General features: G+C 44.2%; 1 protein-coding gene across 3 annotated transcripts in view; it reads right to left on the minus strand.

Annotated features, from left to right (window-relative positions):
- Window positions 1–326: 326 nt before the first annotated feature.
- The window catches only part of GMEB1 (glucocorticoid modulatory element binding protein 1), a 921,206-nt gene continuing 904,239 nt past the window's right edge, over window positions 327–17,293 (minus strand). For all 3 annotated transcript variants that reach the window (XM_069622968.1, XM_069622967.1, XM_069622966.1), the window contains one exon: window positions 327–7,123. In XM_069622968.1, coding sequence (XP_069479069.1) covers window positions 6,438–7,123 — 686 coding nt within the window. In that variant the 3' untranslated portion in view covers window positions 327–6,437. The remainder of the gene's footprint in view (window positions 7,124–17,293) is intronic.

A 17,293-nucleotide genomic window follows, 5' to 3' on the forward strand; every position in this document is an offset into this window, starting at 1 on the left:
TAGCATCCAGAGGGCACAGGCACATTATAGTTCTACAGTGGGGATCTGGTTACACTCTATGGCTGCCTCCTTCACAGATACAATGTTTAAGATCCCAAATACGGCTTGTGGGGATTTGTACGAATATTCACAGAAGGCTTGAACACAAACTCGCTTTGCTCAAGTCCACGGTTTCCATCACGTTGGGCGTGACATTTCTGGCAATGCGATTGCCTCTGCTGCTGCAACAACATTCCATAAATCAATACCATTCTCCCAATAATCGCTTCCAGCAGCAGAGTGCAGCAATAAGAGGGCCAACTAATGCACAGCAGGTACAAAAGAAATCGTAACATCATAAAAACGTAGGCTTTATATTTTCTATCAAGTTGCCCATACCAATTGGAGGAGCCGCACTATGAACATTTTGCGAGGGCTGAACAATCAAGGCTTAAAAAAATAGTGCAGTTCGTTCTGATGTGATCTGTAAATTCAACTTAACATGAACAACAAATATGATTGCAGATGTTGGACGCAACACAAAGGATCAAAAGTCTGGTTCTAAATTCTGTTTATCCCTCTTTTCCAGTCTAGACACAAAGCCACAGTCGTTTGTTTGTAGCTTTGCATACCAAGTATACGTCTTTAAATTATTTGCATAGGATCAACCATAGATCCAGCCTTGAGAGAAAAGGGACAAGGTATTTGAGAAAATGGTTTTTGAATAGACCTGCCCTTTCTTTACCAAAAGCATAGTTTAGAAACTGGTACCACCACATAGATTTCAGGAACAACAAACTGCTTAACTGTTACACTGATGATTTTGCAACTTTTCATATGTTCTGGATTCACAGGCTATGCATACTTTTGTCATTCTGTGGTTAGGTATGGAATGTTCTTTGAGAACGCGTATTAACATTTTGGGCACATCTATAGGGAAAGAATCAGCACTCAAACACTGGCAATACGGAGAAAACCTCAAAATCCTTTTGGCAAGCAGGTCTAGTTGAGATTTTTTGTTGAGGCAATGCATCTCAAGTTGATCCGATGTATTCCTATAAGGTTTTCCTCCTGTAAATCTATGAATGACTAGGTTGCAAAGCTGGTGTTAAAAGCCACTTTTCTTTAACAGCTTGGATCTTTTCTAAATGTACATACTTTCAAAGGAGTAGAAATCCAGCACCCTGTGACTGCGTGCACTGCAGAATTGTTGCCGTTTCAGTTTTTCCCAGCAGTGCAAGAATTTATGCAATCCATTTAGTGGAGTGGGAGCATGGATTTATAGTCAATGACACACATTTGCCAAATTTGTAGCAATGTTTGATAAAGGTACAATCCACCTAAGCAGACAAATTTCTTCGGCATATCAAAGTTCTCCATGTCCAAAGCCACAAACCACTATGCGTTGTCGCTAGTGCACATTTAATTTTCTGTTACATATAATGCATCAAAACAGCTTTAAGATGGGAAGTGTAGGATTGAAAGCAATACTAGTACAGAAATGTCTTGACACTGACTATGGTAAAGGATGGCTCTATAATTGCCCTATATTATGTGCAAATAATACGATACACAGTTTGGATCTGGGACAACTCACCATGGTGGACATTTCACTTTTTTTGTGGGCAGTGAGGCCTCCCACACACGCCCCTACCACCTCTGCCGTCCTAAGCCTCAAATTCTCTTTTCACTTACTCCCTGACCAGCACCAACCCGAAAAATGCTGCAACAATGCAGCGAAATGGCCCTTCAGCAAGTTGGGCGGTTAGCCACAGTTCATCAGGTGACAAACCCTGCAATTCAGTTATTCTATCAGCCAATAAAGGCACAAGAATCAAAACAACATTTTTGAAGTTAAAACGAAATATCTAAACTGGGCATGAATTAAATAGACCTGCCAGGATAACACAGCGGAGGAACCATGTAGTATGGAGGTAGAGAAATGTAGTCTTGGCGCCTATAAGAGCCTGCATTGCTGGCATGGTGGAGGAGTATCAACGCACCTTAAAAGGTAGTCAAAGCTCCGAACTGCACTCGTCTGCATCGAGTACCAATAATGGTAAACAAGACAACATGTCAATGAAAAGGTGAGATACTCTTTGCTTGAAAGCACAACCAATATCTCTCTTCATGTCATGAAAACAGCTGCATCAACATTTGTAGGTAGGAAAACTAGTTTACAAGCACTAATAGGGGCAATGGGGATTACGGACATTGATAAGTACCCATTTAAAAAAAAAATGTATCAACAAATCTTGGATTCAGAACTGCAAACCTCCCTGAACTTTCTGTCAAATAGCATTCTGCAGAGGCTTTCCTAGTGGGAACCTGGAAGCGACAGTATATATGGTGGTGTGAACTAGCATGGCACGAAAGAGCTAGTCTTCCACCTCTCATACTTGATGGAACAGTCCATTTAGGGCAGTGTCCTTTCCTATTTTTACATGCAAGAAGCAAGGTGGTACTTTCCATTCAGAGAGGTAGGTGCCCTTGTGAATATTTTCTGAAAATAGCTCCTTTGAACATGTTGTGGCTTGCACTCCTGAAGTGACTGACACCATTACCTACCTGGCAGGTATTTAGGTAGAGACATAGTCTATTTATTACTGCAATTACTGCAAAGGTTATAGCCACAGTCTTGAAAACTGTACCAGAAACACAGAATCCGACAATTCCTTAACGAAAGAAACATCCTCCATGCCAGAAATAGGAGCTTCTGGAACTTGTGAACAATCGCGATGAGTAACAACACTTTATTATAATGGCAATCTTATTTTGTACCTATAATTGCCCATGTGAAGATTACTTCCTGATAAAGAAACCAACGTGGAATGTCTTAGGTTTATGGAGAAATACTTACAACCTTACTCTGAATGGCACATTATGTTCCCTGTGTACATCAGACTCGTCGCGTGCATGTAGTGAAAGGCACGAAAACACGGCCAGATCTTAGATTGCTGCGTCTTCCACTATACACTTGCAGTGACTCTTCAATCCTTCTGTGCTTCGTGCGGTAATTGGTTAGAATTGCTGGGAGCACTGCAGCAGTAGCGGATGTGCTTATGATTGTGCTCTTTCCAATGATTCATACGGGTTAATCAGAATGAATCCGATTGCCGTGTGTGGCCCTGTGATGCACTTCAGCGTCAATCTTCAAAGGTAGGATACACTGTATTCCATAATATCTGTGATAGCAGATTTTTTCGGAAAAGTAGAATCGTGCATTGACCAAAATAAAACCCACCAGCACTATGACCAGGACCAATGTTTATGCGATGTATCTGCATAGGAACGTTCAAACAATAATTTGGAGTGAGTGCTAACGTTGTGAAGAAATCATCGAGCACAAAAAACATGTATGTAAATAAATAAGTTCTAAAAAATGAAGTTCCAATCCAGGACCAATTGCAATATTCTTTTTGGGAACTGGGAAATGCACTCCCTCCCTCCATTCAACTCTCTAAGGCGCTTTTTGTTTTTCTTTTCAAAAATGGAGTTTAGCACATGCGCTTTGAAGGGATACACATTGAGTGAAGCAAAAGTGGAGAAGTGAAAGGGCTGGGAGTAAGGCTTGACAATCCCAGCACAGTATTGAGCACAAATCATTCCTGGGGGAGTAGGGCGGTAACCATGGTTATGTTATATCTATATTCATATCCCTATTTGAGTGTCATATCCGTGAGCTAAGACAAGTCAATTAAAAGTTTGAGGAGGTTGGACCTCTAGTAAATGTTTTTGTTATTGTCGGTTGATGCCAGAACAAGGCCACCCATGTGTTTGTGAATGTACTTGTCAAGGCTGCTAGTGCTGATAAGCAGACATCTAGCCGTTTGGTGTTGTGCTTGTTGTGGGTGGGCTTTTGCAAAGTCCCACCCTACTGTGAACCACCAGTGGCAATGCCTGTATTCAGTCTATCTTTCAGAGTGCATCATCCTCTTATTTTCTGGGCAGCATCATGCCATTCAATGGCATGCTTATATTTGCTTGCACTTCGAGACAAATGCCCAGTAAGCTGGGGGAAAAGTATGCTCCACCACTAAAGCCGATTGTCTGGTTGAATCGAACTGGCTGATGCATTCTTCCTTTGAGATATGATTGTATGAGAATCTTGCAATTTGACAAAAAGGTCACATTTTCCTTTCACATTACAGGTCTAAACGTAAGCAGAAGCATGTTCCATGCAGATGTGCAGACCATCTTCCAGCAGGTTGTACATTCGGTTGTAAGTCTTCTTGCCATCTTCCTAACGGTACCTGCATTTCTGTCCGTCTGCTTCAAATGCTGCTCCCTGAATACACCTTAGCCGAGTTTTGAGCTAGCAGGCCTAATAAATTATACTATTGCAATGCTGCCTCTTCGTGTTATATTTTCTCAGCGTTCCCCCAACGCTTCCTACCCTCCTGTGCTTTCCACTCCCCTCATTAAACCATCATGTGCAACTTTCCCAGTCACTGCGCGAGTCTGGAGAAACGTTTCCAAGAAAGCATTTTTAGCGGGTGGTATTCCAAAAGCAGGCACATAGTCTGAAATGTTACATTCTCTGCGTTCATGCTCTGGTGGGCATGCAGCAACAGAGCGACATGTGTTCTTGCCATGGTCGGTGTCAGAATCAAACTATTTCTTGTACATACCAAGCAGTCGTATACTACTATTTTGGGAATCGAACAATGATTCCTACGCTTGTCAAAGGGAGAAAAATGGCATATGCAGGTTAAACAAAATGTAGACTCATGGAACAGCTGCAACTAATGTCGAAGGGAAGAGTTCCAACATTTATAACAGGATCCAGAAAAGTACACCATGTTATTATTTTTTACCATGTCACACCTTTTTTTGCAGCTCAAGCCATCTTGCCATTAAAAACAATTGTGCATCCAGGTGGACCAGGCTTGAATGTCAAGGGGATTCCCACTTAATATGACCATAAAATTCCCTAATTAATTCACCCAGTAATACTTTTAGAATCCATGTAATTTATGTTTGAAATATGAAGCACGCGCTCCTCCAAAAGGGTGACAATGGCATTTAGACCATTTAAAGATGTTTTTGGAGCGCATGCACGTACTGGCACCTGGGAATGAACACAGAACTCCTATTGCAAAGTCAATAATAGGAGGTGGTTTTAAGACCTCTGCCCGCAACAAAAACAATTCAGGCCAAGGAAATTATAGGGGAGGTTTGCACTGAGGTCTAATTAAACTTGAGGAATAGTGATTCTATCCACCACACCCTCCCCCCAAGTTTCTTTGTGCAATGGTACCCAGCCAAGGTCTCGATTTAGGAGGTAACTTGACAGCAGCCCATGATCATATAGTGGCTGGTAAGAAAATAATCGATTATAAAGACTCTTGAATCTCCTCTCGTAGTACAACATATGGCAGCTCCTTTTTCATCAGTTTCATTTTCTGTTTTAGTTTAGTAGCACTTTGCATGTGCTTTGGCAGCTCAGCCTGAATGACTTGCAAGCTTTGCACAAGTGACCCCCAGATCGAATGGGAGATAATGCACACAATCATCATTTGCATCAGAGCAAACCACCAGAGCAGCCAACCGAATAAAACCTATAAGGGATACACTCAAAACCAATTTTTCTGAAGCCCACATTTGAAATCAACAAAACGATGTATATGACCTATTCTCGTTGATCGGTCAAACCCTACACTAATCAAATATAAACAGACAATGAAGAAAACAGGGCTTGCACTGCGATTCCAGACTTCACTGCAATTGCAGTCAAGGACATCTGATGATGGTACCAAAGTGAAAATGCTTCTGGAATTCCTATCGCACTATCCGGTAATTATTACAAGAATCGCTGACTTCAAAGGGATATTTAACATTTTTGCGAAATTAATCACAGATGGTAGAAGTCTGCAAAGCACCAGAATCTGAAAGATCCATGCAACAAAACTGTGTGAAAGAGCTTAGTTTAAAAAAAAAATATATATATCTGCCCTGACAAAATACAGTGTGTCGTTATCTGGCCATCAGGTTTATTGAAAGTCCCCCTCTTCCTAAACAGTTTTTAAACCCCAAGTTGTCTCCAAATGTCACCTCAAATAGTTTTGCTATAAAAAATATCAGAAATCTAATCCTTGGGCCCCCTTGTCCTTAAACGAGGAATGGACATAACTCCTTGTCCTTCTATAGTATACAATTTTACACCTTGAAGAGGTTAATAGTGTCTATGCATTTAAGGTGTCCCCTCTCTTTCTCCTCAGAGGGACAACTTTGAAAAATACCTCCTTAAAAAATACCATAGAAAAGCGGCACCACTTGGTTAACGATCCCCCTCACTCTCTCAATGGAAAACCAAGGGAAAAGTCGAAACAACTTCCAGTACCACGTTACTACGATGGGTGACTTAGTCTTCCTTTCAGAATGCTTTCTGGTTCTACATGCTGTCTCTGAAGAACCCCAAAAGGACAAAGAGAATATGCACCTCCATCCCTTGGTGGCTACTCTTCTTCCTCCAGCACTACAATCTCTACATTGTGAATCTCTTCATTTTGCACCTCATGCCCATCATCGTCCTCATCCTCTTTCAGCTCAGTGAGTGTCGTCACCTTTGTTTCCATTTCAGCCTCAGGGTCCGGTGCTGGGTCAATTTCTATGATGGTCTGGCCTTCCTCATCAGCCGTGCCCTCAACAGCTGTGGCCAACTCGGATTCCATGGCCACCAGTTCCATAGGGCTGACCAAATTGTTGCTGTCCTGCATGGCAGCTGAGCTCAGCAGGGCCAAGCTAGAGGTGGGATGGATAGTGACAGTGTCTGAGGTGCTAGTCTTTGAAGAGGATACAACTGTGGCATAGCGAAACACATGTTGGCCCGAGGGCAGGGTGTGGAGAGTCATTGGGTTAGAGCCTTGGCTAAGAGTTGTGAGTGGTACGTTACTCATGGTGAAAGGCTGTCCCAAAGATGACAGTGAGATGGGGGAGATGACTGTGTACTGTTGTTGCTGCTGCTGTGTGGGGGTAGATGAGCCCAGTACCGTGGCAGAGGCTGGGCGCTGCAGCCGCGGCCTCTTTGCAGGCTTGGGGTTTGGCGTGTTCATCGGCATAAGCACCACATTCTGAATCGTCTGGGACTTCATCTTTTGCTCCACAGCTTGCCGCTTCTGTTCCTCCAACTGGCGGTCGAGGTCTGAAAAGTGAACATGTTGCAAAGTGTCAGCCTTACATAAACAGTGTGATTTTGTATCACCAAAACATGCCTAGGCGAGTTACAAGACATGTGTTACCTGCATTTGTGCTATTAAGATGGCTTTACAAAAACTATGCTGGTGGTGGATTTTGGGAGGAGGCCAACCTATTATGGTGAACATGAAAGACAGTCTAGCCAAACCCAATCAAGGTAGGTAGCAGAACAGTTAGGCTTAGGCTTATGAGGACGGGAAGTGAGAGCGGTCTAGGGCTAGTATGAGTCCACACAGAGCAACAGCAATAATTCCAGTTAGACAGGCAAGTACACAAAGCAATGTAACATCTAGGCAAATATTGACACACACAGACTATGATATATATAGATATATATATATATATATATATATCCAATCCATTACTTACCCTAATCATATTTCTGATGCTTGTATCTACTTATATTCATATGGTTTGCATAGGCTTAGATACAATGGTAGGTGCAGAGTATTGCATGACTTTCTTTCGAAGTTCAAAAAGGGACGCCGACTGGGCGTGTTTGTAATAGTATCCTACTGTCACCTGTACTGTACCAATAATCTTTCACACACCAAGGTCCCTCAGATTATTTTGTTTCTGACATGAGGGAACATGAAGCGTACGCGCGAGTACAGAAAAGTAAGGATAGGTGTGAGATGGCTATGTACCTTCAATTCCAAGAGGGGAGGAAGGGTGGGCGCATGTGAATATAAGCAGATACAAGCATCAGAAATACAATTACAGTAAGTAATGTATGCCTTCTAAGGCTTGTGAATCTGCTTAGAATCATATGTTTTGCATAGACTAGCAAGCAATATCTGAAGACGGTGGTGGGATTTTGGAAGGAACAGTGGGGAAAAAACATCTTTACACCACCTGTCCCCACCTCGAATCTCCTCTTGAATGTGCATATAGGCAGTAATGCTGTGTGAAGGTGTGAACTGAACTTCAAGTAGCTACTTTGCAAATAGCATGTAAGGGCACATTTGCAATGAAAGCTAGAGTAGCCCTGGTACCTCGAGTTAAGTGTGCTTTGGGCGTGAATGGTAATGTTCTTTTGGACATTGAATAACAGATTTGGATGAATTAGACAATCCATTTTGAAATAGCCAACTTAGAGACAGGATCCACTTCTCTTCCTACAGCAAGGGAAACAAAGAATTGATCTGTTTTCCTAAATGGTTTTGCTTTGTCTAGGTAATACACGACTGCCCTCCTGACGTCTACTATATGGAGGCTTCTTTCTGCTGAATTTTGAGGATTTTGAAAGAAAGTAGGCAGTTCGATGGATTGATTGACATGGAACTCTACAATACATTCAGGAAGAAATGTGGATGTGTTTGTAACACAACCTTGTCTTTGTGAATAATAATAATAAATGGATCTTGAACTAAGAGTGTGCTGTTCACTGACCCTCCTAAGTGAAGTGATAGCAACAGAAAAATGGTCTTATAAGTGAGAGGTTTAAGATTGGCTTTATGCATTGGCTTAAAAGGGTACCCCATGGGTTTTGTAAGGACAGCATTAAGTTCCCAACCTGGAGGGTAGAGTCTCCTGTGAAGGTGAGCAGTCAATGCGGTTGATGCTGTGTATTCTGCACCACAAAACAAAGTGTTTCCATTTGTTGAAATAGCAGTGTCTTGTAGGAGGCTTATGTACCTCCTTTAAGATTCCTATACATCTTTGGGGAAGGTTCAAGTGTCCAAATGATATGCCTTCAGAAGCCCAGCTGCCAAGTTCGGTGTTTGTGGACATGGCTGTCATGTTGTCCATAGATGTTAGGATAACATGCTGTAAGGGCACAGCAGTTTGACTGGTGGATAAATAGACATTGTTAATAGGTGTGTGAACCAAGTATGACGTGCCCACATTAGTGCTATTAGAATCATGTTGACATGTTCCTGGTGCATTTTGTGGATTGTCTAGTTTAGAAGTGGTGTTGGGGGGGGGGAAAACCGTAAGCAAATATCCTTGACCAATTCAACCACAGTGCGTTCCCTTTGGACCCTGTCTGGGGATATCCAGATGTGTAGTATTGGCATTGTGCGTTCTATTGTTTTGCAAAGAGATCCATGTCTGGATGGCCCCAGTGTTTGAAGACTCTGTAGAATGTCCATGTGTAACCGCCATTTGTGTTCTGAAGGAAGTTGCGTGTTTCTGCTTAGCACATCTGCCAGACAGTTGTGTTCCCCTGGAACATGTGACAGGAGGAATTTCATTTGAGTGCCCGATTCCAGATGTTCTGGACTAGTAGGAACAGATTTGGAGAGTGGGTCCGCACCCTGTTTGTTTATATAGTACATGGCTGCAGTGCTGTCAGGACTAGGATGGTTTCCCAGTCAGCTGCTGTTGAAAAGCTTGCAAATCTTTGAACACTGCTAGTATTTCTAGAAGGTTGATATGCCCGTTTGTTACGATTATGTACAGACACTGTGCGTGGCGTGATGCAGAAAGAGAGCTCCCCACCCTGAAAGTGATGCGTCCGTTAGTGGCCCTGACAGCGGGGGGTGGAGGATGATTTGCCCTTCAAAAGGTTAGGTTCTCTTTTGTCCACCACTGCAGTGATTGAATGAGGCGATACAAAACCACCACTATATTGCCCCACAGACCACTTGCCTGCACCCATTGTTTCGCTAGCCACTCTTGCATTGGATGCATGTGCAATCAAGCATGTGTTTCTCGATTGTTCTGTTGACGCAGCTGTGGTGTGCCTCCTGTTATTAGCCAGTCGTCTAGATATGGGTACACTGGAATGGACTGTCTGCGCAGATGTGCTGCCACCACTGGGAGCATCTTTGTAAATACCCTTGGTGCTGAGGATATGCTGAAGGGAAGTACTTTAAACTAGAATTGGGTATTTCGTATCTTGAAACTTAGGTATTTTCTGTGTGCTGGCTAATGAAGCTATGTAATTCACTTGCTTCAGAAGCGGGATTACTTCCTGCAGCATTGTTATCCTTTTTTGCCACTTGACATACTTGTTTGCTGGATGCAGGTCTTATACAGCGTACATGGTTAAGTCCTTTTTGGGGACAAGGAAGTAAACTGAATAAATACTCTTTTACCTCTATAAATGAAACCAGCTCCATTGCTCCCTTCACCAGCAGTGTCAGTATCTGTACTTGTACAATCAAATGATGATCTCACAACATTGTTCTTGAGCTTGGTGGATGGTGGCGAGGTCTTTAAATTCTATTTAAAATCCTTTGGTTACTGTTGCTAAAACCAACTTGTCTGATGTTAAACCCGTTAAGTACGATTTTACCATTAAAGCTAAATCTACCTCCCTTGTGAAAACCCCAGAACTTTTTGCTGGACTGGTAGATCATTTTTCCATATAGCTCAGTGAGTGGGAACCTTTTTCCACACTCACAGATACTTAGTCTTTTTATGGGTGTAATTTCTTTTTAATTGATTTAAACCCTGTAAAAAACAATACAAAGGTCAGAAAAGTAGGGAGCACCAACATCACAGAACAGGAAACCACTTATCAAAGCAAAGTCCTATGAGGTAGCAATCTTGCTAGTCCACATTCGATAAGGGGGGGGGGGGAGAAGCAGGGCAGGGATCAGGTATCTTAGCTCTTGCAACGAATGTCTAACATATGGTGCCCAGAATACAGCCGGGAATGCAGAATAGAGCGATACCAGTCTCTATGAGGGAACGAGGCTAAATAGGCAAAAAGTCCTGGAAAGACCAATCATCAAATAAGTGGGGATCACTTACAACCCACAGATATACATTCGAGACCAACCCTATTGTGTAGGCGGAGATCAACGACAAATGAGAACTAAACAAGGAAAAAATCTTCTAGCCCTAAACCGTTCAACAGGTACCCCCATCCAATTGTGTCGGAGCGCGAACCGTGTTCTAAGGTTTCTCTGCCTCTTAAGCATCCAAAAGCGGTAATCTGTTTCCTTCAGAGTTACCCATAACTTGGCCGGATGGAGTAGGCCCGCTTTGGCCCATGCGCAAAGAAAGCTTTCTTTGCGACATTGAGGGCCTTTCTTTTCATGTCGGTGGCAGTAGAGAGGTCGGGAAAAGATGGGATTCTGTGGCCCTAATATTCTACTACTTTCTTGGCTGCCGCCGACGCCGCCTTCAGTAACCTGTCTCTATCACAGGAATCACTTAGGCGCACCAACAATGTAGGTCCCACTTCCAAGCCCGGCTTCGCTTTAGATCCCAAATTTCTGAAACTATAGCATCTGTCAACATAAATAGGGTCTTCTTCCACATCAAGGTCAAGTTTTTCAGGGAGCCTGGTCGACAAAGCCTACGGGGTCCTCTTCTCTGCCCCTTGTGGGTGACCAATAAGACCAAGTTGTGAAGCCCGCATTTCATTTTCCAGGAACTCAAGTCTGTTATCGGTTACCTTACTGCCCTTCACCACCGACTCCATTTCATGCCCAAACCCCTGGACCAAAGGGAGCACCTGTGCGCACTGCAGATCCAACTAGACTGTCTTCAACTCCAAAGTGGAGGTCCTTGTTTCCAATTGAGCCACTTTCTCTGTCAATTTTTCCAATCTTCCCCTCCAGAAGCGACATGGACTGCTCGATGTGCCCCAGCGCTGCCATAACAGTTCTGTGGTGCCGACTTCTCCAGGTTACGCTGTCCACCACAGGTAGCAAAAAAGCCAGTGTATTCCACAGTGTCTGTCTTCTCCTTATCGGATGCCATGTCCCTATGCCTTCTTGTCTCACAACTGGACCCTGGGCAAGCTTCCTGAGACAGCCAGTCCCCACCTAGCCACCAGGCTCCTCCAAAGTGGGTTAGGGACAGAAAAGGGGCGGACTGCGGTGCTGACTCCTGCTCCCTGGCCGTCTCCTCCGTGTTCCGGAGCACTGACCCCACCTTCGAGTTCGGGAAAAGAGCTTGTGCCTACTCCTTCGCACAAAAACCGAAGTTAGTAAAGCATTCTTTGTTTGGAAAAAGGAATGTATCCCTGTATGTCTAGTAAGGTATAAGAACCTAGCATATGAGTATTTAAAAAAACAAAAAGAAATACTCTAAGCAAAAAGAGAATATCACAACAACCGGATTAATACAGCTAAATCTAACACAAGGGAAATTTTCAGGATCATAAAAGAACAAGAAAGTACCCCAGCTCCTCTAGACAATTTAGGGAAAGACAACGCTACTTGGTGCCAATTAATACAAGATGACTTATTTAATAAGCTACACAATATTCGAATGACAATATTAGAGAAAAAAATCCTCCATTCCTGCATACAAGGCTTCTAACATGGGTTTCAGTCACGACCCATCGATACCCCAATTTGATTTTCATCCCATTACGATCCCATTACGATGAGTGAGCTTCAAAAAAAATCATCAAACACATGAAACCCTCTCAATGCAGAGGAGATGCCTGTTCTTCGATGATCATAAAGACATGTTCCCCACAGCTCCTTGACGCACTATGTATATTCATAAATACTTCCTTAAAGGAAAATAGCGTCCCAAACTAGATTAAATCCACTATGGTCACTCCTATTCTCAAATAACCAGGCCTGCCAATGGACAACCCGCTTAATTTTCGACCTATATCCAATACTCCTTTTCTATTGAAAATCTTAGATAGGGTGGCATACGGCCAGTTGGCAGAACATCTGGAGAAATATCCTATTCTCCACCCTAAGCAGTCAGGTTTCCGAAAAAAATTTGGGACTGCTCTTTTGGATCTTAAAACTAAACTCTTGGGAGATATGGACAGTAGGGGTCTGTCGTTAATAATCTCCTTAGATCAATCAGCAGCTTTTGATCTGATTGAACATTCCCTTCTCATCCCTAGACTACAAGAAGTGGCCAATCTCTCTGCCTCAGCAGCTCAGTGGGTACAGTCCTCCATGGAGCATAGAAGCAGTAGAGTCTGCTCGGCCTCGGCGGAAGCCACTCCCATATCGGTGCTATATGGAGTTCCCCAAGGGGCGAGCATGTCTCCTTGCCCATATAATCTATTTATGGCTCCCTTTCTCTTCATGCTTGAGGAGGAGAGAGAGAGTCATATGCTTCAAACTAGGAGATGTTATCTCACCTTTACCGAAAACAAAAATCTTAGGGGTAACCTTGGATTCAACTTTGAGCATGAAGGTTCGTGTTTCTACGGTAGTCGCGGGAGTAGCATATTAGGTTAAGCTACTTTCTCACCTGAGGCCTATGATATCTCAGGAATGTGCCGAGATCATTGCAAGGGCAATAATTGGGGCAAAGTTGGACTACTGCTGCAGCCTTCTGCTAGGCATTAGTCAACTTCAATTACGCAGATTGCTCAGAACTCGGTGGTCAGACTAGTCCTCAGACTCCCCAAGTATAGTCATATAACAGAGGCTAGGAGATCTCTTCACTGGCTTCCGATAGAAGCCCGGATAGCCTTCAGAGTGCTGGTAATCACTTTTAAGTGTAGGCTACAAGTTATTGTTACGCTCACCTGGATTCCACAGGGGCGCCGAACGAAGCTGGACTGCAACGACCTCCACCAGCATGACTCGTAGTGAAGTGATGAGCGACTGCACCTGTCCGCTTAGTTTTGTCTGTCTGGCATGTAGGAAGATTTTCCTAGAGTGGTAAAAATGGCAAGTTAGCTGACCGATAGGAGGTCTTTACTTCTGCAACCTCCTTGTATTCTCTTTACTGTATCTCACCTTATTGTTAGGAAAGATGGGCTCTCCATCCTGCGTCTGAATGCAGGGGTGCGTTGAGACTTGGGTATCCAGTTAACTTCACTGATCCCATGGTCTTATTGCAGAGTTCTAGACAACAATGACTTGGAGGTAAGTCTTATGCTAATCCCAAGTAGCATGTAATGCTTTTAAAGTTCAGGTTGTCTTATTGTCCACTCTGGTACCTTTTCTTTATAGTCTTTTCCCTTGCAGAATTGCCGAAAGACATGTGTGTCTTCTCCAAGAGAACAAAGTAAATGCCAAGGTAAGATTCAGTATTTGCACCAAACGAAGAAAAATGTATTAACATGCAATATTGTTCATTCGCGTGATTAATGAATTGTCCTCTCTTTATTCTACAGGTGCGGCACTTCCCCAGAGCGAAGTACGTGTGATGGTGAATCGCAAAATCACGGGTGAGTATTGCCTCGAGTAAGTATCTTGCGGTGTGAGGTTGAATGTCTTTTAGCAGGGCGCAGCTCACCTGTTGTCTTTTCTTGTTTTTGCAGATGCGGTTGCTCCGGGCGGCGATCACGTTAGAGTGCTTCGCTGGATCGCATGGACGAACGGAGCATCAGTGAGTATCACGCGGCGCTTGTGCTATCTTGCATAGCACAGGTAACTGGTGTTCCTTTCCTTGCAGGTTCGGAGACTCCTGGATGATTGCGATGAAGAATGGTAAGGTTCTCGTTCTAATCTGTTTTCCTTTTCTTCCTTTGCAGATTCGGATTGTGAAGAACTGGACAGGCGTGGCTGACGACTGGACTGGACTGGACTGGAGCTGCAGGCACGGTGAGCGTTACGCTGCAGGAGTGCACAATAGTGCGAAGCATGTTCTGTTCTCCGGGCGTGGTTTAAATAGCCTCCCAGAAGTAGTTCCTAGGTAAAGTAGTCCCTGTACCACAACCAGTAAAATAGTCCCTTAAATAAAGTAATCCCTTCAACAGCCTCAAGGTGGGCTGTACATGGTTTCACCACTTGACAACTTAATTTGCCTGAAAAAGGCAATATGAGCCTGGCGCCAGGACTGAGTCCAGGAAGCCCTTAGGCAATTCTTTGGGGCCTTACAGGTCCCCATGGGTGCCAGTAGTCTGGGCAGACTGGTCTGCTCCTCATGTCTGGGGGCAGGCATCGTGACAGTTATGCCCATATACCTACAGAATCACATAAAAGAGAAAGGTAACCAGCGTTCCCTTAGATCCGGAACACAATCTGATTGTGCAGCCTAGAAGCAGGACTGCAAAGGCAGAAAATGGGGCTTTCAATGTTAGGGCTCTTTTTCTGTGGAATAAACTTCCTGTCAGATTAAGGATTCTGAACTCTTTGCAAGTCTTTAAGAACTTAAAACCCATCTCTTTGTTTAAATCTTTAAAACAATAAGAACTCCTCGTTATGACCCCTCTCTCTCTCTACCATTACCTTAATTCTCTAATACCACTTGCTATTTGTCGTCAAGGTTGACCCAGCTGTACACACTCTGGTTGTCCCCTTATGCCTTTTTCCCTCCCGTCTCTGCGAGGAAAATGTGTGTTGTGTCACACCATAGTATATTACTTGTCCTTTTCTTGTCCGCGCCTTTATGCCTGAGGCCCAATAGTGCGCATTACAAATGTAATGTAACTGTACCCCCAGCAACCACATCGTCCCCTGGTGTCCCAGTGCATCAATCCTGTCGGGGCAGCAGCTCCAACACTGGTGCTGGAGCAAAGGAGCCACGTGAGAGGGCTGCGTCCATCCCAGAGCGTCCAGAGGAGAGCAGCCCGCAGCCGCACAAGGCCTGCGATACACTTGCTGCCCTCCCCACGGCATGCAGAACACAGGAGCACCCCTACAGCGGCTGCCATTGGCCCTGCACGCCACCTCACTCCACCGCTACCTCATGGGCTCCAGTTAAGCAATCGGACTAGATCTTGGACCGCTGGTGCACCATAGATCAATCCACCTCCAGAGCAATTTTCACACCCTATTGCTCCAGAACCAGGGCTCATTTTTGTCAGGCTATCAAGTCACATATAGAGCTGCACTTCAGGGCTGCCATCTTGTTCGGAATCTCGAGCTGCGCCCCCACTCGTGGGTGTCATTTTTAAGACTCTCCATAGGGTTCTTTTAATTGTATCCTCTTCGACAACTTTTAGTATATACATTTTTATTGTTAAAGGGTTGCCCTTTGGGCTCTCTTTACTTTTTCTGGCTAACCTTGTGAGAACTACAGTTCCCAAGAGTGGAAAGGATATTTATATCCCTTCTACATTTTGGTAGGTGAAAACCAGCACACCCCACCTTATGTAGAGTGCTCGGGAGATGCAATGTATCCTCTCTCTCACTAGCACTGTAAAAATTATGTTACAGGGACAAGCTTACCTTAAATGGTTGGTGGGAGTAAACCTTTTTACAAATTTGGTGCGCCTTTACCGCAAGCTATTTTCACAGCTGCAGTAAAGGCACCCATGGATGCCCATTTTACCAAAATGGCCCGAGTCTTCTTTGTTTATCCCTTCTTGGTCTTTCCCCTGCCGTCCCTGGTGGGAAAGTCCTTTGTGTGGATTTTACCTTCAGCGGGAGACCTCAGCCAAGACCACTAAGGCTGCAGAGTGTCTGGGAAGGCAGAAAGTGAGCGAAGAGTCCAAAAATCTGCAGCCCTTTGTCCTCCAGCCTGCCTGCGAGAATCCAGTTCAAACTGGGAGGCTGGCCGTCCTGAAAAGACTGCCAAGTCCCCCCCAAGTTTGAACATTGCATGTCGGTTTGATTGGCTGGGTTCCTGCATAAAAGCCTGATCCTGGAAGCTGAAGAGGTAGTCAACTACTGGACCTGAACCCGAGGATGAAGAAAACATAGCTGAGACTTTTTCCAGCGACTGGACAGCCTGCTGTGTAACCGGAGCCTGCTGTTACCCTTTGTTCCAAGTGACGTGTGAACTCGGAAAATGACAACCCAGAGCCTGGTCACATCCACTAGAAGACCAGAATTATGAGCCATCCCACGTCGTGCTGTGGCCTTGCGGGGCTGCAATACCCCAATAGCCTGCAACCTCGAGCCAGTGTGTGGTACACAGTCTTTCAAATTGAGCTGAAACTTTGGTGGCATCCTGCAGGACCACGAGAGACATGAATAGTCTGTAAAGTCCCCTCATCAGTGTGCTGGAACTTGCAAGTGAGGAGAATCCGACCAGCGATATTCAGTCTTCTTCTGGCTCCTGAAAAGGGCGACAAAACCACAAAGCCGCAGCCAGCTGCGAAGAAACAATTGCCTGGAGCGTTCTCAGTTGATCCCTGTTGCAAAGTCCTGTCTTCCGTCTTCATCGACTGGGTTTATGGCTGTAGATCCTGAACTGTTACTGTTGCAACTCTTCTTCTGTGCTGAGGTACTGTGTTGGCTGGGGTATTTACTGACCTTAAGCCTGTGTTATTTCTGTAAAGGTTTTGGGGTGTTTTCTGTGATTGGGAATCCTCTCATCCAGTTCATCCAGGACCACT

Source organism: Ambystoma mexicanum, chromosome 11 (genome assembly GCF_040938575.1).
Source record: "Ambystoma mexicanum isolate Mex_15411 chromosome 11, UKY_AmexF1_1, whole genome shotgun sequence".
In the NCBI taxonomy this organism is placed as follows: Eukaryota; Metazoa; Chordata; class Amphibia; order Caudata; family Ambystomatidae; genus Ambystoma; species Ambystoma mexicanum.